This window comes from Thunnus albacares, chromosome 8, assembly GCF_914725855.1.
Source record: "Thunnus albacares chromosome 8, fThuAlb1.1, whole genome shotgun sequence".
NCBI classification, from domain to species: Eukaryota; Metazoa; Chordata; class Actinopteri; order Scombriformes; family Scombridae; genus Thunnus; species Thunnus albacares.
Genome location: NC_058113.1, coordinates 35,305,629 through 35,330,628, shown reverse-complemented (window position 1 = coordinate 35,330,628; position 25,000 = coordinate 35,305,629). Strand labels below are relative to the sequence as shown.

Below are 25,000 nucleotides of genomic sequence, written 5' to 3'. Positions count from 1 at the left end.
CTGTTCTGTGTTGCAGGGATCCTGTTGGGTCTGGCTCTGCTCGTGTCTCTGAGCGGAGGATTCATGCAGCGCTGCAGACGACTCGTCTGTTCCTCATACCATCCAGAGAGAGAGCAGGTATATACGTTACATATGTTGTATTATATATGTATATACAGAGAGCAGGTATATATGTTGTTTATATTATATATGTTATATATATTATATATGTATCTGCATTGTGATGTGCAGTTAGTGAAACACACTGGAGTTGAAGATCTGTGGTTTTTATTCTTCATTAGAAAAAGAAAGCATAGGCATCACACATCACAAATCATCTGGATCTCTCCACCACAGGTACTAGGACTTCTATATAGTTCTATAGAAGTCTGTAGAAGACTATAGAGGACTATAGAAGTCTGTAGAAGACTATAGAAGTCTATAAAGGACTATAGAAGTCCATAGAAGACTATAGAAGTCTATAGAGGACTATAGAAGTCTATAGAGGACTATAGAAGACTATAGAAGTCTGTCAGACGACCCTGCACGTTGAACAATAACACTAAAGGGGAACCCAATGTGTTAAAAAGAGACGCCAAGTGGTCCTCACCAAGCTTCAGTATGTGACGAGTGAGAACAAACTGTCTGTAACTCCTCTGACTCGTCCGTCCGAAGCTGCTTCACACAGTCTGAACAGGGTTCATGTGTTGCTCAGAGGCTCCGCGGCAGCAGCAGAATATATAAAGAGTGTCTGCTGGGTGGAGGAGGATGCTGACCAGATGTTTGGTTGTTTGTGTTTCAGGAGAGGATCCAGTTCCTCCATCAGCTGATCCTAGATCAGAGGAGGACGGTGGGGAAAGCCCTGCGGAGGTCTGCATACAGGAGCCGAGGAGGAGGAGGAGGAGGAGGAGGAAGAAGAAGAGGAGGAGGTCATTTTGAAACTCTCATGTTACGGTACATCAGACCGGAGTTTTGTTTTTTCTTGCATTGGTGCAGAGACTGGAAACATGGGGTGGGAGGGGGGGGGGGGGGGGGGTTCATGCTCCACTCAGGATGGATCTTTGGTCGTCCAGCATCATCATGTGGTCAGAAGTACTTTAGTTTATGAGAAAATACCTGCAAACTAATGACATCATCATCCTGCTGCAGATATTCATATATGTGAGAGCTGCTCAGCTCTGCTGCCTACTGGACACTTGTGGTATTGCAGGGAAACATCTCCCACAAACAGTTATTCCTCTCTGTCAGGTTACCTGGAGGACCTCACCTGTGTGACCTGCTGGGTCTGTCGTCGGTCAGCTGTCGGGCCTGTGGTGAGGGGGCGTGGCCAGAGGAGGACAACATGGTCATCTGTGACGTCCCACAGTGTCCAGGTGAGACAGTTTCAACAGGAGTCATCCCCATGACGACTGAAGGCCGACACACATACCAAACGAGTTTTTAAAGTCTGACAGAAACGTTTCTATTTGATTAAATGACATCGAGACACGCGTGTGTGTGTTTGTGTGTGTGTGTGTGACACTGACACTTTATCAGACATGTTTCTCAGCTGACTGTTGTTTTGTTACATTAATGGTTAATGATCTCTTGTATTACTCGGCTCCTAACGTTAATATTTATGAAGGATTGTAATAATTTTGGGCCAGAATCAGAGGAAACCAGATTCCAACAGGAAGCAGAAATTGCTATTTGTAAACTGGTACCGTGTATTATTTTTGAAAACAAACAAAATAAATTAAATAACTTTAAGTTCAGTGAATAATTAAATTCCACAAAGACATCTTAGTTTCAATTCAGCAACAAATTATTTCTTCTGTCACTTTTTTCTTTTGGTTTTGAACCTGAGTTCTTTTCAACTACTTTTCTGTTTGACTGGGTGCAGCCTTCTATAGATAATCTCAATTCTCAATATTTGGATCCAACGTTAGTTATGTACCAATATTAGAACAATTCCCTGTTCAGTATTATCACTTTACAACACACTTCAACCTTACAACAGTTCACCAATCACTGCTCCAGCAATAACAAAATCACTTTAACCAAGGCACCAATACACCATATCAATAATATGAATACTCAGTCGACTGGTTATGACTCAGTCCATCCTCAGGCACAGGGAATGTGTTTGAAGAAGAATGAAGGAGGTAAATGTCTTTTCCAAGTCAAGTAAAAAAATAAAGAGTAAAGTCAGAGTCTGGGATTTTGGATTGTGAGACTGGTGCTGGGGGCTTAGCGTGATAGTGGTGCTGGGGGTTTTAGCGTGATAGTGGTGCTGGGGGTTTAGCGTGATAGTGGTGCTGGGGTTTTAGCGTGATAGTGGTGCTGGGGGCTTAGCGTGATAGTGGTGCTGGGGGTTTTAGCGTGATAGTGGTGCTGGGGGTTTAGCATGATAGTGGTGCTGGGGGTTTAGCGTGATAGTAGTGCTGGGGGTTGAGCATGAAAGTGGTGCTGGGGGTTGAGCATGAAAGTGGTGCTGGGGGTTTTAGCGTGATAGTGGTGCTGGGGGTGTAGCGTGATAGTGGTGCTGGGGGTTTAGCATGAAAGTGGTGCTGGGGGTTGAGCGTGAAAGTGGTGCTGGGGGTTGAGCATGAAAGTGGTGCTGGGGGTTTTAGCGTGATAGTGGTGCTGAGGGTTGAGCATGAAAGTGGTGCTGGGGGTTGGGCGTGAAAGTGGTGCTGGGGGTTTAGCGTGATAGTGGTGCTGGGGGTTTAGCGTGATAGTGGTGCTGGGGGTTGAGCATGAAAGTGGTGCTGGGGGTTTAGCATGAAAGTGGTGCTGGGGGTTGAGCGTGAAAGTGGTGCTGGGGGTTTAGCGTGATAGTGGTGCTGGGGGTTGAGCATGAAAGTGGTGCTGGGGGTTTAGCATGAAAGTGGTGCTGGGGGTTTAGCGTGATAGTGGTGCTGGGGGTTTAGCGTGATAGTGGTGCTGGGGGTTTAGCGTGATAGTGGTGCTGGGGGTTGAGCGTGATAGTGGTGCTGGGGGTTGAGCATGAAAGTGGTGCTGGGGGTTTAGCGTGATAGTGGTGCTGGGGGTTGAGCATGAAAGTGGTGCTGGGGGTTTTAGCGTGATAGTGGTGCTGGGGGTTGAGCATGAAAGTGGTGCTGGGGGTTTAGCGTGATAGTGGTGCTGGGGGTTGAGCATGAAAGTGGTGCTGGGGGTTGAGCGTGATAGTGGTGCTGGGGGTTGAGCATGAAAGTGCTGCTGGGGGTTTAGCGTGATAGTGGTGCTGGGGGTTTAGCATGAAAGTGGTGCTGGGGGTTTAGCATGAAAGTGGTGCTGGGGGTTGAGCGTGATAGTGGTGCTGGGGGTTGAGCATGAAAGTGCTGCTGGGGGTGTAGCGTGATAGTGGTGCTGGGGGTTGAGCGTGAAAGTGGTGCTGGGGGTTGAGCGTGATAGTGGTGCTGGGGGTTTAGCATGAAAGTGGTGCTGGGGGTTTAGCATGAAAGTGGTGCTGGGGGTTTAGCGTGATAGTGGTGCTGGGGGTTTAGCATGAAAGTGGTGCTGGGGGTTTAGCGTGATAGTGGTGCTGGGGGTTTAGCATGAAAGTGGTGCTGGGGGTTTAGCATGAAAGTGGTGCTGGGGGTTGAGCGTGAAAGTGGTGCTGGGGGTTTAGCGTGATAGTGGTGCTGGGGGTTGAGCATGAAAGTGGTGCTGGGGGTTGAGCATGATAGTGGTGCTGGGGGTTGAGCATGAAAGTGGTGCTGGGGGTTTAGCATGAAAGTGGTGCTGGGGGTTTAGCATGAAAGTGGTGCTGGGGGTTTAGCGTGATAGTGGTGCTGGGGGTTGAGCATGAAAGTGGTGCTGGGGGTTTTAGCGTGATAGTGGTGCTGGGGGTTGAGCATGAAAGTGGTGCTGGGGGTTTAGCGTGATAGTGGTGCTGGGGGTTGAGCATGAAAGTGGTGCTGGGGGTTGAGCGTGATAGTGGTGCTGGGGGTTGAGCATGAAAGTGCTGCTGGGGGTTGAGCATGAAAGTGGTGCTGGGGGTTTAGCGTGATAGTGGTGCTGGGGGTTGAGCATGAAAGTGGTGCTGGGGGTTTAGCGTGATAGTGGTGCTGGGGGTTGGGGCGTGATAGATACACTAAATGCACTTTTGGTAGTTTTAGGCCCTTCCACTTGAGCTAGCCAGCTTAGCTTAGCATCATGTGGCACAGCATTTAATTGTTGACTTTTACTACAACTCACCAATTCAAGAGTTCCTCTGTGTCACTCAGGTTTCAGTGAGCAGCCTCTCACACACTCATACACACACACACGCACACACACACACATGCACACACACATCTACAAGCTTACAACAAAGTGCAGGCTGTTAACGTTCTGCTTTGACAACATTATACGGTGTTTTTGCTGTTTTTCTGAGTTATATTTTTACGGTTCAGCAGCCCGTCCTCTCTCAACAGTGTCACCCAGTGTCTGACCAGCGTACGCTGTGTAACCTGCACTCTGATTGGCTGAGGCACTTCCGTGTTGTTAACTCTTTATGACCTGGGTTACACTCTCATTAGTGTAACAGGGTTGTGATTGGTTGGCTGTTTCCTGTAAACTAGGTGGATGTTACAGCTGTAGCAGATATCTGTTGTCAGTCCAACAGGGTGAAACAGCTTCATGTAAATATTTCGTCTTGTCTGTCACTCTTAAGCTATGATGTCACACAGTTATGTTTATGTTCATGATGTTTTAAGGACTTTACACATTGCATTGCATTTCTGCATCAGTGTCACATTCCAGATGTTGCTCACCTCTCATGTGCATGTTACAGGTGTGTACTGTCGGCCATGTTTCCACAGTTTGGGAAACACGTGTGTCGTCTGTGTGCGACCTCAGACCTTCCAGGAAGACGGCGAGGAGGAGCTGTGAGTGTCACATACACAAGAGTTTCACCAGGAAGGAAGTTCTCAGGAAAATGTCTCATATTTCTGTGACTGAAAATTTGATGAAGACGTGCTGCTGTCACACACAGAAGCAGCTGCTTTATTTCCATCTGCAGCAGCTGGACACAAACACTGAAACAGCTGATGCAGTTAATACAAACACAATAAATACTCAGTTCAGTCACTGCCAGCTGTCAGGAGGTCTGAAACTATTTAAACGTACTGCAAGGAGAAAAGAAACAACCACATGAACGTCTGCAAGCAGCAGCTTTATGATCGACTAATGTTTGCAGCTCTGATTGGCCGAGTGAAACTTCCTGACAGCCAATCAGGAGGAAAACTGGATTTGGATGGATATTTTATTTGATTTGATTTTCCTATTATTTAGCCTATATATTAATGATCTCCCTCAACAGTGTCATGATGTAGAACTACAAATGTATGCAGATGACATTATTGTGTACACACATGCAAAAACAGCTGAGTTAGCGGCTGATGAACTAATAATTGCATTGGAAAGGATCACACATTGGTACAACCTCCTCACACTGATATTCTCATCAAAGGTGAAAAAATTGACATAGTTACTGATTTTAAATATCTTGGTGTCCTCCACTATGTGACTTTGTGTTCACTCGCTCAGTAAGTTCTATTAGATCCTCCAGAATATCCTCTATAGATTTAGATCCATTTCATCACACTGCATTTAGACATCAGCTTTCTCTGTGAAGCCACAACTCAGTGAACGTTTACCTGATGATCTGAAGAACTGTAGTTCAATCAGTACATTCAAAACCAAATTAAAAAATCTGCTAAAAACCACTCAGCTCTGTAACCTCTGAGTTTTGTTTACATTAGTAATTTCTAGTTGACATTGTGTGTGTGTGATGTGCTGATGTGTGTAGCTTTGTATTTTGTATTATGTGTCCTGTGTGTGTTTTGCTGTTATATGTTTTAAATGTGACCTGCTGAAGCGACTGCAGATGAAACATTAATGTTTAACACTGTACATGATCCCAATAAAGACATAAGACAGACAATACAAATAAAAAGCTTCACTAGAAAAGAAGTGAGAGAAAGAAAAAACACATCTTGACATTAAAACTAAACACTGTTTAACAAGAAATCTGAATAAAATATCCTCAATACAAGTATTTATATGACACGAGGCAGTTTCAGATGCTGAATAGACATTTGAATATGTGTGAGAATGTAAACAGGAGGATCTGGTAAAAAATAAATATAAATACAAAGAAAGTATCTGCAGATTTCAGGAGTTTCACCTGCTTTACCTAAAGGTGAGTTTCCTGTCTGAGGCTCAGCTTAGTTACTCTGAGCTGAAAGTTAATTTTTGACTAATTTATGATTCTTCCAGGTTTGTTTTCAGGTGATGATCTTCATATTGTAGATTTCTTTAACAAACTAAAACTCCTTTTCTGACCTGAACACAGAGTTTGTCTCCCAGCAGGAAACATAATAAAGGTAATTATTAATTACATTTATTAGTTCTTTCTGTTCAACTTCCTTTCAGAGACTCCAGCGATGATGAGCAGCAGAGTTTGACATCCGCTCTGAACTCGACGCACATCGCTGAGCCTTCATCCCTGATGCTGATGAAGAGGAGGGTTTCCATGGCAACACGCCGAAGACCGTCTGAGCGCTCCGAGAGTCACATGAGAGCGAAGGATGGAGAGAGAGACAGCAGCTCTGAGATCAGGTCTTCATTTAAACATTTCAATAAGTTCAAACAAAATTCAAACCAAAGGAAAACAGATATTATTGTTTATTACGTTTAGATTTAAAAATGAACATTTGTTGGATTTTTTGTTTTTTTTTCCCTGAAGGGAAACTTCAAATACCAAAAATACACTGATCCAAATAAACTGTTCATATTTTATCATGATAATCACATAATTACACGAAAAAACTGAAATAACAAATCTGAATAAAAATCTGAAAATTAAAAGTGAAATTAAAAATGGAAATTGAAAAATTGATAAATGTAAAAGTTTAAATTGAAATGTTAGAAAATTAATTATTTAATATAAGTTACAGTTTTATTTTTTCATTTTCTTCCATTTCGGCTTTTAACATTTTAGATTTTCAGTCGTTAGTAAATTATGATCAGATTATCCTGATTTCTAAAATATAATTTTATCTATTTATTCCTTGTTTTTTTCCATTTTAATGTTATTCTGGGTAAATGTTAATATAAAATAACACATGAGACAGTTTCAGGAATCTAAAAGAAGGCGTGAACATGTGACCAGGAAGTAGGAGGAGCTGCTGTATACAGTATAATATATTTGACCTGGTTTTCCTGTTCCTATCCTATTCCATATTGTGTGTTTTTCCCACGCTGGCTGCTGTCAGTGAAGCAGACATGACCGACCAGGACCGACCCGGGTCCGACGAGTCCGACGGCGGAGCCTCCTTCCACTCTGCCTCCTCACCGCTGCCCGGCAGCCTCCAGGAACAATCACTCACCACAGTCCTCATACACAGACCCGACTGTCCCCAACTGCTGCAGGAGAGTCCAGGAGCCTCCAGGACCCCTCAGGACCCCGCGGGACCCTCCAGAACCCTCCAGGACCCTCCAGAGCCCCCCAGGACCCACCAGGACCCTCCAGGACCCTTCAGGACCTTGAAGCAGGGCCATCTGTGGGTTTGAGCCAATGTTCCACTTTGTGATTAAAGTTATTAAAGCATGAAAAAAAAGTCTGGTTCATTTACAGCAAAACCTGAACTCAAGGTCCATTTCAGATCAGTGGTGGCCTAAAGGTCAGAGAAGTGAGCTTCTGACTGGAGGTTTGATGGTTCAATTCCCGGACCGGCGAGATAACTCACACCTCCCTCATTACCACCACTAAGGTGCCATTTAGCAAGTCCCTCAACTCCAGCTGCCCCAGTGGAGCTGCGGTAAAAAAAACTTACCTTACTTACTTAAAAAAACGTATATATGTGTGTGTATATATACATATATATATATATATATGTATATATACAAATATATACATATATATATATATATAGTACTGTGCAAAAGTTTTAGGCACTCTAGATGTTTAGATTCTTATCCGTTATGCAATACCATCAGGGAGGCGTCTGATTGGTCCCAAATGTATTGATGACATGACAGTGACCCCGAGCATGCGGCTAGAGTCATAAAGAACTATTTTCAGCAGCAGATGGTTTGACCCCCACAGAGCCCTGATCTCAACATCATCCCATCAATCTGGGATTAACATGAAGAAGCAACTGAGATGTTCTAAATAATAAATCCACAGAAGAAGATTCTTCCTCCAGGATGGTTACAACAACCTGCCTGCAAGTTACCATGAAACACTGTTCAAGTGAACCGAGGAGAACTGCTGCTGTTTTAAAGGCAAAGCTGCTCACAGCAAATATTGATTTCATTTAAGTTTCTGCTGTTTACTCAATTTGGTAAGAAGTTAATTGATGAATTAAAACAATTTATAGCCATATTTTTATAAGCATTCTCACTTTACTCTTAGTGCCTAAAACTTTTGCACAGTACTGTATATATATATACACATTATATATATATGTTAGGGCTGTCATGATATCAGATTATTGTGGCAAAAACAATTCACAATAACGATATTATTGCAATATCTATAGGAAGTCAGTCAAATCATCTTTAGCTTTGTTTATTGTGTGTTTTGTCTCTTTTCTGGCAAATGAATTACACTCAAAATACGAGTGTAGGGAGGTGGAGAAAGACCATAACTCTACATAGTTTGAAAGAAGTTTGAGCAGACTGAAGTAGAAGGTTTTTATTTCCGCCTGAATATTTTTTTACAAACAGACGCCTGCAGATGAACTACAGCTGGGACTTATTAGCTGGAAAACACAATGGGACCACAGCATGGGGCCTTACCTAGTCTGAGTTCAAATTTAATAACAATAACATAGAAAATGGATATTTTACATGTTTTTCTAAAGGGCGTCTTGCAAAAGAAGACTATTTAGAGACACCAAATAACCCCTGCTGCAGAGTAACTGAAGAATAAACACATTATAATCTTTTTTAAGGTGTAAGCTGGCGGTCGTGAGGCTCGCCACGGTACAAGCTCTACTACTGTGTCTATGTTATATGTCAGGAAATCATCATGTCTGTTCATGTACACACGTCGGGAGCTACTATCCCTAAGAGTCGATCTGATCCCAGCCTCGGAACAACACGCTCCACCAACGTCACCTGTGGAGATACTAGCCACCAACTCCTCACCTGGCTACCCAACCTCCGGAGGCAACAACCAGACCGGAGAAGACGGCGTGCTGGTGTTCTCTCCAGGTTCAGGAGGCGCCCATACCGGCCACCACTACCTGCACTGCTGCTGGCTAACGTGAGATCCCTCCGGAACAAAACCGACAAACTCTTTCTTTTAATCCAAACCAACAAGAATTACAAAGACTGCTCTGCCATCTGCCTGACTGAGACTTGGCTGGACCACACAGCGGTAACCCCACCTGTCACTCTACTGAGCTGACAGGTAAGCCAAGCTATCAATGAAAACCAAAGGCAGTGGTATCTGTTTCATAATTAATGAACGCTGGTGTACCAACACTACTGTGATAAACAGCTCCTGTTCCCCTCACTTGGAATACATCAGTGTTAAATGTAGACCTTCCTACCCTCCCAGAGAGTTTGCATCTGTTGTTATAGTCGGTGTTTACATCCCACTGACGGCTAATGCTACATAGCAATCACAGAATCAGCCACCTTCATCTCCTCTGTGGAAAACTCCCATCCCAATGAAGCAGTAATTGCACTTGGCGACTTCAACCACACAAACCTGTCCACCGAACCTCCAAACTATAAACAACAGGTGGCATGCCCCAGCAGAGGATCCAACATACTCGGCCACTGCTATGTTACCATCAATGAAGCTTACCATTCGTTCCCGAGGGCTCCGCTGGCAAGGTCCCACCATGCAATGCTGCTCCTCATCCCGAAATAAAGACAGAAACTCAAATCCACCAATACAACATCCAAACCCATCAAATCCTGGACTACATCTGCCAAGGAAACTCTGAGAGGCTGCTTCAAGTGTACTGACTGGGAGATATTTAGTACAGGTGCAAGCAGCCTCGATGAGCTCACGGACACTGTGACGTCATACGTCAACTTCTGTGTGGAGATGTGTATCCCCACCAAAACAGTGAAAACCCACAGCAACAACAAACCCTGGTTCAACAAAGACATTCAACTCCTACGCAAGAAAAAGAACTCTACCTTCATCAGTGGAGATATGGATCAATACAATAGTACAAAATATGAGTTAAGATCTGCAACAAGGAAAGCCAAATCAAATTATGCAATAAAACTGGGACAACAAATTACACCTAATGACACTAGAACCAACTGGAAAAAAATAAAGACAATGACCAACCACAATAAAAGTCCCTCCCCCATTCCTGACACTGACCCTGATCTCCCAGACAAGCTCAATGAGTTCTATGATAGGTTTGAACAGTCTTCAGTCCCACCCTACTCTCCTCCGCCCCCCCCTCCACCCCCTCCATTCCTCATCCAGGAGGAGGAGGTGTGGGCCACGAGGAAAGCAGCAGGCCCGGACAGGATCAGTTCAGCTGTACTGAACCACTGTGCAGCTCAGCTGGCCCCCACATCCACCAACATCTTCAGCATCTCCCTCTGCCAGTGTTCAGTACATCGTTCACTACTGTCCGTGTTATTCTAGTCGTGGTGTGGACTCCATCTTCCACTTGAGTTAGAATGAACTTTATGTTTATTATTATATTATCATGCTTAAAGGTCTTTACACAGCAACAACATGAAAATGCAAAATACTCGCCTGCAAATGTTTGGCATCAAACTATTCACAGCTGCATCCGGCTGAAGGCGTTTCTGTGGACGGAGACGCTGAACGCAGGTCGGAGTCGGTGTGGATACGACACTCTCCTCTGCTTTTGTTGAGTGAGGAGGAAGAGGACATGATGATGACCTCTGACCTGCCTTCAGCAGCTGACTGACAGCAGACACTTACTGAACTGTTGCCTCCACGGGAACAAATGCAGTGTTTGTATTTATAAATACATGATGATGATGCGTATATATCAGACGCTATGATGTGAATCATATTTTATGAATTCACCAGATCTCAACCCAGCTGACGTGTTCGACAGCGCTCTGCACCATCATCATCATCACACCACATGAGGAAGATCTTTATGAAGAACGATGTTCATCAGCCTTGTTATTGATTCTGCTGGAGGGATGAACACAAACACATAAAATCTGTCTTTATAGTGTCCATTTCATTAATTCATAACATAGACACACGGACTGTAAACCATCGTCATGTAATCAATGATCAGTTTGTCATATCTACTCTAATCTCTATAATGACGAAGGATAAAATAAAAAGCTGATGTAATAAAGTGAAACAAACAGAAGCAGATCAAACTCTTTATTATATTCTGACAATATAACTTTTATATGGATTTATAACAGTTTTAGAATAAAGGAGCAGAAAGAACAAACTGTTTCTAAATATGAGAGAAAAGAAAAACTGAACACGTTTGAAGCTTCAGTTCATTCAGATCGACTCACCACAAACTAACTTCACTGACGGAAACGTTTTAAAGGAGTTTTACTGTTTATTGTGTCTGAGATCAAAACTTTTTGTAGTGAACTTGTGTTTTAGTTCTTTTAAACGCCTCTCGTGTCGCCTCTCGTTATTTGCCTGAAGTTGATCGCTGGAGTCGGTTTGCAGTTCGGCCTCAACACAAAAACAAAGAACTGAAGACGTGTTTCAGTCGGCACAAAGACTGCAAACAGTCAGAGGTCTCACTCATGCAGACAATCTGAGACCGTCGTCATCGACACATTCAGACCTGCTGGAAACCATCAACTCAACATGCTGCTGCCAATATAAACCTGGTGAGAGTACGGTGGCCCCAAGGACCAAAACAGCTTTGTTTTCTTAATATAATAGTAATAATAATAATAATAATAATAATAATAATAACAGTAATAATAACAGTAATAATAGGTTGTGTTTTTCTCCTTGAGGCTGTTTTACATTAAACATTAAATATCTGACAGAATAAAAGAGCCTCATGTTAAACTATACGGAGAGTAAATATGAAGTCACTGATGTCACGTCTGCTGCCGTTAAACTAACTTTCCGATTGCTCTGTTGGTGAACGTGTAGACGCTCACTAACACCAGCGGAGGCAGAGACGTCCGGCCGCTGAGCAGAGGAAGTGATTGGTCGGGGGGCGGGGCCGGAGGCAGTGATTGGTCGGGGGGCGGGGCCGGAGGCAGTGATTGGTCGGGGGGCGGGGCCGGAGACAGTGAGTGGTCAGGGGGCGGGGCCGGAGGCAGTGATTGGTCGGGGGGCGGGGCCGGAGGCAGTGATTGGTCGGGGGGCGGGGCCGGAGACAGTGAGTGGTCGGGGGGCGGGGCCGGAGGCAGTGATTGGTCGGGGGGCGGGGCTGGAGGCAGTGAGTGGTCAGGGGGCGGGGCCGGAGGCAGTGATTGGTCGGGGGGCGGGGCCGGAGGCAGTGATTGGTCAGGGATCAGGGTGGAGTGCAGCGTTGGGTTTAGCAGTCGGCGGGGGCTGCCGAGGCGTTGACGGGCTCGTCGGGCGAGTTGGGGCTCAGGTACTCGAAGGCCTTTTGGCTCTGGGAGACGAATTGTTTGAGCGGCGCGAGCAGCAGCTCGGTGGCGGACGGGCGGCGGTGGGCGGCAGCATCGGAAGGGAAGGGCGGGGCCTCCCCGTCCGGGTCCTGCTTCAAGCTGGCGCGGCGGCCGTTGGGGGGGTCAGGGCTCTGGGGGCCGGAACCACGGGCGGCGCGGGAGTACAGGCTCCTGCGGCGACGAGGACGGCCGTCCATGGCCTTCAGGAAGAGACTGTTAGTGGAGCTGCGGCGAGATGAGCTGTCACACAGGAAGTCCTCCTGATTCAGGAAGTCCTCCACTTCCTGCTGAGACGGCTGCTGCAGCTGGCGCACAAAACACAAAGTTTATATTCCAACAGCTCAGAGGCTCAATCACAGCTGCAGAGTATTGATGTTATTGATTAATCTGTCATCAATATATATCAGCTCATAAAAGACAGTTATGACAGCCGTCAATCACAATGTTCTCAAGCTCAACCTTTACTGAAACACACCTGAACCTTCACTGAAACACACCTGAACCTTTACTGAAACACACCTGAACCTTTACTGAAACACACCTGAACCTTTACTGAAACACACCTGAACCTTTACTGAAACACACCTGAACTTTAACTGAAACACACCTGAACCTTTACTGAAACACACCTGAACCTTTACTGAAACACACCTGAACTTTAACTGAAACACACCTGAACCTTTACTGAAACACACCTGAACCTTTACTGAAACACACCTGAACCTTTACTGAAACACACCTGAACTTTAACTGAAACACACCTGAACCTTTACTGAAACACACCTGAACCTTTACTGAAACACACCTGAACTTTAACTGAAACACACCTGAACCTTTACTGAAACACACCTGAACCTTTACTGAAACACACCTGAACCTTTACTGAAACACACCTGAACTTTAACTGAAACACACCTGAACCTTTACTGAAACACACCTGAACCTTTACTGAAACACACCTGAACTTTAACTGAAACACACCTGAACCTTTACTGAAACACACCTGAACTTTAACTGAAACACACCTGAACCTTTACTGAAACACACCTGAACCTTTACTGAAACACACCTGAACTTTAACTGAAACACACCTGAACTTTAACTGAAACACACCTGAACCTTTACTGAAACACACCTGAACTTTAACTGAAACACACCTGAACCTTTACTGAAACACACCTGAACTTTTACTGAAACACACCTGAACTTTAACTGAAACACACCTGAACCTTTACTGAAACACACCTGAACCTTTACTGAAACACACCTGAACTTTAACTGAAACACACCTGAACCTTTACTGAAACACACCTGAACCTTTACTGAAACACACCTGAACTTTAACTGAAACACACCTGAACCTTTACTGAAACACACCTGAACCTTTACTGAAACACACCTGAACCTTTACTGAAACACACCTGAACTTTAACTGAAACACACCTGAACTTTAACTGAAACACACCTGAACCTTTACTGAAACACACCTGAACTTTAACTGAAACACACCTGAACCTTTACTGAAACACACCTGAACCTTTACTGAAACACACCTGAACTTTAACTGAAACACACCTGAACTTTAACTGAAACACACCTGAACCTTTACTGAAACACACCTGAACTTTAACTGAAACACACCTGAACTTTAACTGAAACACACCTGAAGTTTTACTGAAACACACCTGAACTTTAACTGAAACACACCTGAACCTTTACTGAAACACACCTGAACTTTTACTGAAACACACCTGAACCTTTACTGAAACACACCTGAACCTTTACTGAAACACACCTGAACCTTTACTGAAACACACCTGAACTTTAACTGAAACACACCTGAACTTTTACTGAAACACACCTGAACCTTTACTGAAACACACCTGAACTTTAACTGAAACACACCTGAACCTTTACTGAAACACACCTGAACCTTTACTGAAACACACCTGAACTTTTACTGAAACACACCTGAACCTTTACTGAAACACACCTGAACTTTAACTGAAACACACCTGAACCTTTACTGAAACACACCTGAACCTTTACTGAAACACACCTGAACTTTTACTGAAACACACCTGAACTTTAACTGAAACACACCTGAACCTTTACTGAAACACACCTGAACTTTTACTGAAACACACCTGAACCTTTACTGAAACACACCTGAACCTTTACTGAAACACACCTGAACCTTTGAAACACACCTGAACTTTAACTGAAACACACCTGAACCTTTACTGAAACACACCTGAACTTTAACTGAAACACACCTGAACTTTCACTGAAACACACCTGAACCTTTACTGAAACACACCTGAACCTTTACTGAAACACACCTGAACTTTTACTGAAACACACCTGAACCTTTACTGAAACACACCTGAACCTTTACTGAAACACACCTGAACTTTAACTGAAACACACCTGAACCTTTACTGAAACACACCTGAACTTTAACTGAAACACACCTGAACCTTTACTGAAACACACCTGAACTTTAACTGAAACACACCTGAACCTTTACTGAAACACACCTGAACTTTAACTGAAACACACCTGAACCTTTACTGAAACACACCTGAACTTTTACTGAAACACACCTGAACCTTTACTGAAACACACCTGAACCTTTACTGAAACACACCTGAACCTTTGAAACACACCTGAACTTTAACTGAAACACACCTGAACCTTTACTGAAACACACCTGAACTTTAACTGAAACACACCTGAACTTTCACTGAAACACACCTGAACCTTTACTGAAACACACCTGAACCTTTACTGAAACACACCTGAACTTTTACTGAAACACACCTGAACCTTTACTGAAACACACCTGAACCTTTACTGAAACACACCTGAACTTTAACTGAAACACACCTGAACCTTTACTGAAACACACCTGAACTTTAACTGAAACACACCTGAACCTTTACTGAAACACACCTGAACTTTAACTGAAACACACCTGAACCTTTACTGAAACACACCTGAACTTTAACTGAAACACACCTGAACCTTTACTGAAACACACCTGAACCTTTACTGAAACACACCTGAACTTTAACTGAAACACACCTGAACTTTAACTGAAACACACCTGAACCTTTACTGAAACACACCTGAACTTTAACTGAAACACACCTGAACCTTTACTGAAACACACCTGAACTTTAACTGAAACACACCTGAACTTTAACTGAAACACACCTGAACCTTTACTGAAACACACCTGAACCTTTACTGAAACACACCTGAACTTTAACTGAAACACACCTGAACCTTTACTGAAACACACCTGAACCTTTACTGAAACACACCTGAACTTTAACTGAAACACACCTGAACCTTTACTGAAACACACCTGAACCTTTACTGAAACACACCTGAACCTTTACTGAAACACACCTGAACTTTAACTGAAACACACCTGAACTTTAACTGAAACACACCTGAACCTTTACTGAAACACACCTGAACTTTAACTGAAACACACCTGAACCTTTACTGAAACACACCTGAACCTTTACTGAAACACACCTGAACTTTTACTGAAACACACCTGAACCTTTACTGAAACACACCTGAACCTTTACTGAAACACACCTGAACTTTAACTGAAACACACCTGAACCTTTACTGAAACACACCTGAACTTTAACTGAAACACACCTGAACCTTTACTGAAACACACCTGAACCTTTACTGAAACACACCTGAACTTTAACTGAAACACACCTGAACCTTTACTGAAACACACCTGAACTTTAACTGAAACACACCTGAACCTTTACTGAAACACACCTGAACTTTAACTGAAACACACCTGAACTTTAACTGAAACACACCTGAAGTTTTACTGAAACACACCTGAACTTTAACTGAAACACACCTGAACCTTTACTGAAACACACCTGAACTTTTACTGAAACACACCTGAACCTTTACTGAAACACACCTGAACCTTTACTGAAACACACCTGAACCTTAACTGAAACACACCTGAACTTTAACTGAAACACACCTGAACCTTTACTGAAACACACCTGAACCTTTACTGAAACACACCTGAACTTTAACTGAAACACACCTGAACCTTTACTGAAACACACCTGAACCTTTACTGAAACACACCTGAACTTTAACTGAAACACACCTGAACCTTTACTGAAACACACCTGAACCTTTACTGAAACACACCTGAACCTTTACTGAAACACACCTGAACCTTTACTGAAACACACCTGAACTTTCACTGAAACACACCTGAACTTTAACTGAAACACACCTGAACTTTTACTGAAACACACCTGAACTTTAACTGAAACACACCTGAACTTTTACTGAAACACACCTGAACCTTTACTGAAACACACCTGAACTTTAACTGAAACACACCTGAACCTTTACTGAAACACACCTGAACCTTTACTGAAACACACCTGAACTTTTACTGAAACACACCTGAACTTTAACTGAAACACACCTGAACTTTAACTGAAACACACCTGAACCTTTACTGAAACACACCTGAACTTTTACTGAAACACACCTGAACCTTTACTGAAACACACCTGAACTTTTACTGAAACACACCTGAACTTTTACTGAAACACACCTGAACCTTTACTGAAACACACCTGAACCTTTACTGAAACACACCTGAACTTTAACTGAAACACACCTGAACCTTTACTGAAACACACCTGAACCTTTACTGAAACACACCTGAACTTTTACTGAAACACACCTGAACTTTAACTGAAACACACCTGAACCTTTACTGAAACACACCTGAACTTTTACTGAAACACACCTGAACCTTTACTGAAACACACCTGAACCTTTACTGAAACACACCTGAACCTTTGAAACACACCTGAACTTTAACTGAAACACACCTGAACCTTTACTGAAACACACCTGAACTTTAACTGAAACACACCTGAACTTTCACTGAAACACACCTGAACCTTTACTGAAACACACCTGAACCTTTACTGAAACACACCTGAACTTTTACTGAAACACACCTGAACCTTTACTGAAACACACCTGAACCTTTACTGAAACACACCTGAACTTTAACTGAAACACACCTGAACCTTTACTGAAACACACCTGAACCTTTACTGAAACACACCTGAACCTTTACTGAAACACACCTGAACTTTCACTGAAACACACCTGAACTTTAACTGAAACACACCTGAACTTTTACTGAAACACACCTGAACCTTTACTGAAACACACCTGAACTTTTACTGAAACACACCTGAACTTTTACTGAAACACACCTGAACCTTTACTGAAACACACCTGAACCTTTACTGAAACACACCTGAACTTTAACTGAAACACACCTGAACCTTTACTGAAACACACCTGAACCTTTACTGAAACACACCTGAACTTTAACTGAAACACACCTGAACCTTTACTGAAACACACCTGAACTTTTACTGAAACACACCTGAACCTTTACTGAAACACACCTGAACCTTTACTGAAACACACCTGAACCTTTGAAACACACCTGAACTTTAACTGAAACACACCTGAACCTTTACTGAAACACACCTGAACTTTAACTGAAACACACCTGAACTTTCACTGAAACACACCTGAACCTTTACTGAAACACACCTGAACCTTTACTGAAACACACCTGAACTTTTACTGAAACACACCTGAACCTTTACTGAAACACACCTGAACCTTTACTGAAACACACCTGAACTTTAACTGAAACACACCTGAACCTTTACTGAAACACACCTGAACCTTTACTGAAACACACCTGAACCTTTACTGAAACACACCTGAACCTTTACTGAAACACACCTGAACTTTAACTGAAACACACCTGAACTTTCACTGAAACACACCTGAACCTTTACTGAAACACACCTGAACCTTTACTGAAACACACCTGAACTTTAACTGAAACACACCTGAACTTTCACTGAAACACACCTGAACCTTTGAAACACACCTGAACTTTAACTGAAACACACCTGAACCTTTACTGAAACACACCTGAACTTTAACTGAAACACACAAAAGTAACAAATCTCACATGGACATTTGAGGACATTTTGGACATTTTTGCTTGAAAAAAAGTTGATCTTGCTGATTAATTTTCTTTTGATCAACTAATCAATTAATCACTGCAGCTCTGATTCACACAACAAGACTTAAAGGAACCGTCCAACAGTTTACAGTACAGACAGATGTACAAGACATGTTTAGCCTAGCTTAGCACAAAGACTGGAACCAGGGGGAGATTCAGGTGTGTCTCAGGTGTGTCTCAGGTGTGTCTCAGGTGTGTCTCAAGTGTGTCTCAGGTGTGTCTCAGGTGGGCTCACCATGTTGTAGAGTGGTGTGGCGTTGATGACCAGCTGCAGGAGGAGCTTGGAGAGTTCCTGCAGGTCTCTGAGGAGCTGCTGGATCTGGATCGGCAGCTCTCGGACCTGTCGGACTGGACGCAGCTCTGCCAGCATCAGGGCCTGACCTTTGACCCTGTCCAGGGTCAGCTCCCTGAGGCTCTCTGTCCGGTACACCAGCGCCACCAGCAGGCTCTGCAGGTACTGCAACAGGTCGCCCAGCAGCTCCAGCACCTGACCCAGACCCACCTGAGGGGACAGGTTCATTTCATCAGTGTATTTACAATCTGCCGTCTGTGTTACACCTGCTGTCAATCAAACACAGACACTGACACGCCCCCCTCACCTGCTGTCAATCAAACACAGACACTGACACGCCCCCCTCACCTGCTGTCAATCAATCTGTGTTTGATTGACAGCAGGTGAGGGGGGCGTGTCAGTGTCTGTGTTTGATAGACAGCTCCTCCAACTGACAGTCCTGAGTTCAGTCAGCTGATGCTGCGTTCAAGTCATATGAGCGTTATCGTAATTATGAGTTTCCAGCTTGTAATATATATTGTATATTTCCTGAAAACCTCACATCAGCCGCAGACTGACGTCGAGCGTAATCAGACCCAGATTTCACAGATATTATGAGATGTTTAAGGTTAGAAGACACTTTCTCACCGTGTTGGCAGCGTCTCCCAGCGTCCTCATGGCTTTCTGCAGCTGCTCTCTGACCTTCATCATGCGATGGTAAAGCTGCAGGCTGAGACCTAGCAGGAGGCTGCGGACCCTCGTCCACAGACTGGGCTCTTCATCTTCATCCTCATCCTCGTACTCCTGCACCCTCATCTCCCACTCCCGACCTGACACCATCACAGACACCACAGAGTTTTAGTTTGATTTGTTTCTGACTGAACTGAGACTTAGTTTCACTTTATTCTCTGTGAACTCAGAACACATCACACCTTCACTGTCCCGCTGTTATTACAGACACCTGAACTAACCCCAACGCTCCACTGTCCCGCTGTTATTACAGACACCTGAACTCACCCCAACGCTCCACTGTCCCGCTGTTATTACAGACACCTGAACTCACCACAACGCTCCACTGTCCCGCTGTTATTACAGACACCTGAACTCACCACAACGCTCCACTGTCCCGCTGTTATTACAGACACCTGAACTCACCACAACGCTCCACTGTCCCGCTGTTATTACAGACACCTGAACTAACCACAACGCTCCACTGTCCCGCTGTTATTACAGACACCTGAACTCACCCTAGGCCCTCTACTTGCCTCCTCTGTTGAGTCATGATGTTTAACCTGTGATGGTCTGTGGGCTGATGGGAAATGGAGTTTGTTAAAGGTGCTAAAAACATAAATATTGAATAAAGAATTAAATTATCAGATCGTTTTTTAAACAACACATTCTGACAAATGTTCTGTTCCAACACTGAACTTATTTATTTACATTATTAGAAATCAGTCAGGTTTCCATAGTAACAGTGAAAGAGGTTTTCCTTGCTGTAATCATTCCTCCTGTTCATACTGGATATTAAAGATCCTTCAAATGTGCTTTAATGGAAGTGATGGAGGATAAAATCCACAGTGTGTCCACACAGTCATTTAAAGTCTGTGTGAAGCTTCTATTCAGCTTCATCAGTCTGAGTTAGTCATATCAAGTGGATATCTGACACATTTACAGTCTTTTTAGCATCAAATTCCCTCTTTGTGTTTCCTCGGACAGTGTTTCCCTGTTGAGCTGCAGGTGGAAGTATAGTAACAAAAAGAGGAACTTTGGCACTAAAAAGACTAACGTTGAAAGATATCTACTTGATTTGACTCATTTGGACGCTGAAGCTTCATATTAGCTTCAGACTGTGGATTTTGTCCTCCATCACTTCCATTGTAAGGTCATTATGAAGGGATCTTCTAATGGTCAGTATGAACAGGAGGAATGATTACAGCAAGAAACACAGCTTTAATGTTCATCTGATGACTGACTGATGGTTTAACTTTCTTCTTTTAAATGAAGTTTCTTTTGTTCTGGAACTTTCTGTTGTTTTTATTTGAGCTTTTAGAAACTCTATTGAGATTAAAAAACAGCACAAGTGTCTCCAGTTTGATCCAATCAGATCTTTTTAATTCTTACTGACTCATGTGACCATAGGAGAGTCACATGACATGTTTTATTGAATGAATGTGATGACACCAACCCCCCCGACCCCAGCCTTCTCACTCCTCAATCCTAAACCTGACCTCCGTTACCCAGAACGCCCCCGTACTCACGCAGTGTGGGGGGGAGGGGCAGGTAGTAGGCCGTGGCGTCCTCAAGGCGGCTCAGCACGTCATCCAGACCCAACGTGGCGGCTCGGCCCACCTGAGACTCCTGCAGCAGCCGCACCGTCGCCCAGGCCGCGTCTGACAGGCGCTCCAGCTGATCCAGAGCGCCGTCCAGCCCGTCCACCACCCACAGCTGCACGTCATCCAGCGTTACGAAGAAGGCGTCCTTCAGGTGACCCATCACCTAGAGAGGAACAACACCTGGTCAGCAGCTGCACTCTTAAAGGGACAGTACGCCATGTTTCCTCTCTGCAGACTCTGCAGATTTTTTAAATTAATTTTCTATCATTTTTCTATTTTTTTTCCTTTTTATATCTTTTGTTTGCTTATTATTTAATCATCGATTCATTCTTTCTTTTCCTTTCTTGTCTGAGGCTGAATGATGTCAGGATCTGATCTGTGGTTGATCATTTGTTTTAAGATAAAAATAATAATATTTATTATTATTAAATAAGCATCAGAAACAAACAAAAAACACAAATGTCAAACAAGTGAAAGGGAACCTATTCTGCTCATTTCCTGCTTTATATTTTTTATTCTGGGACACGATTCACAGTTAAAACCTTATTGATCTTCTACTGGTCCTCAGTTCAGCCTCTGTCTCTAACAGGAAGTCTGACCTCCTGTCTCTTTAAGGCCCGCCTCCCGATGAGCCCACTCTGTTGTGATTGGCCAGCTTCAGGAAGTCTACGAAGGGCAGCCTATCAGAGTTGTGTTAAGTTACCGCTGATGTAAACCCAACTTTTCCTGCTTTACTACTTAAAATTAAAAGCTTTTAAATTGACTAAATAACAGGAGACTTTTATTGTGAAGAATTTACAGGAAATGAAACATGTTCCTCACTGAATTAGCGGAGCTTCATTAGCGACACTAAAAACCGGTCAACACAACATGTGGAGATATTCGGAGCTGTTTGGATCAGTTATAAATAACGCAGGGAGGAAGAGTACAAGCAGAAACAGCCACAGTGATGATGATGATGATGATGAAGAGATGCAGACGACCAGCACACCTCCAACAGGTAAACCACTTATGTTATTTCTCCTGCTGTGTAATGAAACAATGGTAAAACAGCATAATGTTAGCGGAGCGGAGCAGTGAACTGGCTGCTGTGTGACGAGCAGACGATCATATAAAGAAACTGGTCACCAGCCGACATCGACTGAGTTCTCAGAGCAGCTGCTGCTTTTTGAATTTTTTTCACAATCATTTATTTTTTAAGTCTGTTTTTTATTTCTTTGTCATCTGCAGTCGATTGATTACTACTACTTGATCAATAAAACTGTGATCAGTAACAAACCTCGTCTGTTGATTGGTTTAGGATGGGAAAGTTTCTCTCCAGACGGTCGAGACCAACGAGAGCAAAACTGTTTGCAACTTCAACTGAAGAGAGAAGAAGAAAGACAGGAATCATTAGCAGTAGCAGTATTAGCATTATCAACAATGTTAGCAGTGTTAGCAATAGCATCATTAGCAGTAGCAGTATTAGCATTATCAACAATGTTAGCAGTGTTAGCACTGTCTCTTAGATCCCATCCCAACTAGGCTGCTTAAGGAAGTCTTACCCTTAGTGAGCACTTCTTTACTAGATATGATCAATCTGTCTTTAGTAACAGGCTATGTACCACAGTCCTTTAAAGTAGCTGTAATTAAACCTCTTCTTAAGAAGCCTACTCTTGATTCAGGTGTTTTAGCCAATTATAGACCTATATCTAACCTTCCATTTCTATCCAAGATCCTTGAGAAAGCAGTCTCTAATCAGTTATGTGACTTTCTACATAACAATAGTTTATTTGAGGATTTTCAGTCAGGATTTAGAGGCATCATAGCACAGAGACAGCACTGGTGAAAGTCACTAATGACCTCCTAACTGCATCGGACAAAGGATTTGTCTCTATACTTGTCCTGTTAGATCTTAGTGCTGCATTCAACACAACTGACCATCACATCCTATTACAGAGACTGGAACATTTAATTGGCATTAAAGGAACTGCATTAAGCTGGTTTAAGTCCTATTTATCAGACCGATTTCAGTTTGTACACGTTAATGATGAATCCTCCGTGAAGGCAAAAGTTAGACACGGAGTTCCACAAGGTTCTGTACTTGGACCAATTCTATTCACCTTATATATGCTTCCTTTAGGTAATATTATTAGGAAACACTCCATAAATTTTCATTGTTACGCAGATGACACCCAATTATATTTATCAATGAAGCCAGATGAACCCAATCAGTTAAACAAACTCCAAACATGCCTTAACGACATAAAGACCTGGATGACCTGCAATTTTCTGCTACTAAACTCAGATAAAACTGAAGTTATTGTGCTTGGCCCTAAACACCTTAGAAACACATTATCTAATGATAAAGCTACTCTGGATGGCATTACCCTGGCCTCCAGCACCACCGTAAGGAATCTGGGAGTTATCTTTGATCAGGATATGTCCTTTAACTCCCACATAAATCAAATCTCAAGGACTGCCTTTTTTCACTTACGTAATATCACAAAAATCAGGCACATCCTGTCCCTAAAAGATGCAGAAAAACTAGTTCACGCATTTGTTACTTCTAGGCTGGATTATTGCAATTCCTTATTATCAGGCTGCTCTAACAAGTCTCTAAAGACTCTCCAGCTGGTCCAGAATGCAGCTGCACGTGTTCTGACTAAAACTAGAAAAAGAGACCACATTTCTCCCATTTTAGCTTCGCTGCATTGGCTTCCTGTAAAATCTAGAATAGAATTTAAAATCCTTCTCCTAACTTATAAAGCCCTTAATGGTCAGACACCATCATATCTTGAAGAGATCATAATACCGTATTATCCCACTAGAACACTGTGCTTCCAGTATGCAGCTTACTGGTGGTCCCTACAGTCTTTAAAAGTAGAATGGGAGGCAGAGCCTTCAGCTATCAGGCTCCTCTCCTGTGGAACCATCTACCGGATTCAGTCCGGGGTGCAGACACCCTCTCTATGTTTAAGAGTAGGCTTAAAACTTTCCTTTTTGATAAAGCTTATAGTTAGGGCCGACCAGGCTCGCCTTGGATCAGCCCTTAGTTATGCTGCTATAGGCCTAGACTGCTGGGGGACTTCCCATGATGCACTGAGCTCCTCTCTCCTCCTTCTCCTCTCCATCTGTATGCATTCATGTAACATCAATGCATGTCACTAACTTTGCTTCTTCTCTGGTTTTCTTGTCTAACAGGAAACCTTTCAGCTGCAGATCGACTGCTGTCCGAAGTGACGCTGCTGCTACTATTATTAATCATATTTCTATTATTATTATTATTATTATTATTATTATTATTATTATTATTATTATTATTATTGTTGTTGTTATTCTGTTTCTCTGTGTCTCCTTCTTTCTCTCTCAACCCAACCAGTCGAGCCAGACTGCGTCCACCTAGAGTCGGGTTCTGCTGGAGGTTTCTTCCTGTTAAAGGAGAGTTTTTCCTGCTGCTGATGGAGGAATGTTGGGTCTCTGTAGATTAAAGTTCGGTCCAGATCTGCTCTATGTGGGAAAAGTCCTGAGATAATTTCTGTTGTGATTTGGTGCTTTCTAAATAAAACTGAATTGAATTGAATCAAATTAGCATTAGCATCATTAGCTGTGCGTACTCTGGGGCTCCAGGCTCTGTAGGAGGGGCGTGGCTTGTCTCATGGCCACAAGGGAAATACTACGAACTCCAACCTCGGCCACGCCTCCCATCATCCCCAGCAGAGGGTAACGACCTTT

General features: G+C 43.2%; 2 protein-coding genes across 3 annotated transcripts in view; one reads left to right on the top strand and one right to left on the bottom strand.

The window, feature by feature from the left end:
- dcst2 (DC-STAMP domain containing 2) overlaps positions 1–7,556 on the top strand; it is a 27,288-nt gene extending 19,732 nt beyond the window's left edge. For both annotated transcript variants that reach the window (XM_044358186.1, XM_044358187.1), the window contains 6 exons: positions 17–117; positions 782–933; positions 1,228–1,352; positions 4,739–4,832; positions 6,382–6,567; positions 7,224–7,556. In XM_044358186.1, the coding sequence (XP_044214121.1) occupies positions 17–117; positions 782–933; positions 1,228–1,352; positions 4,739–4,832; positions 6,382–6,567; positions 7,224–7,521 (956 nt within the window). In that variant the 3' untranslated portion in view covers positions 7,522–7,556. The remainder of the gene's footprint in view (positions 1–16; positions 118–781; positions 934–1,227; positions 1,353–4,738; positions 4,833–6,381; positions 6,568–7,223) is intronic.
- A 4,790-nt stretch (positions 7,557–12,346) lies between these two features.
- Positions 12,347–25,000, bottom strand: part of plin6 (perilipin 6) — a 20,534-nt gene continuing 7,880 nt past the window's right edge. The window contains exons 3-8 of the mRNA XM_044359588.1: positions 24,883–25,000; positions 22,566–22,648; positions 21,212–21,449; positions 19,602–19,783; positions 18,918–19,184; positions 12,347–12,845 (exon numbers count right to left, since the gene is read on the bottom strand). The exon at positions 24,883–25,000 is cut by the window's right edge and continues 81 nt beyond it. Of these exons, the coding sequence (XP_044215523.1) occupies positions 12,444–12,845; positions 18,918–19,184; positions 19,602–19,783; positions 21,212–21,449; positions 22,566–22,648; positions 24,883–25,000 (1,290 nt within the window). The 3' untranslated portion in view covers positions 12,347–12,443. The remainder of the gene's footprint in view (positions 12,846–18,917; positions 19,185–19,601; positions 19,784–21,211; positions 21,450–22,565; positions 22,649–24,882) is intronic.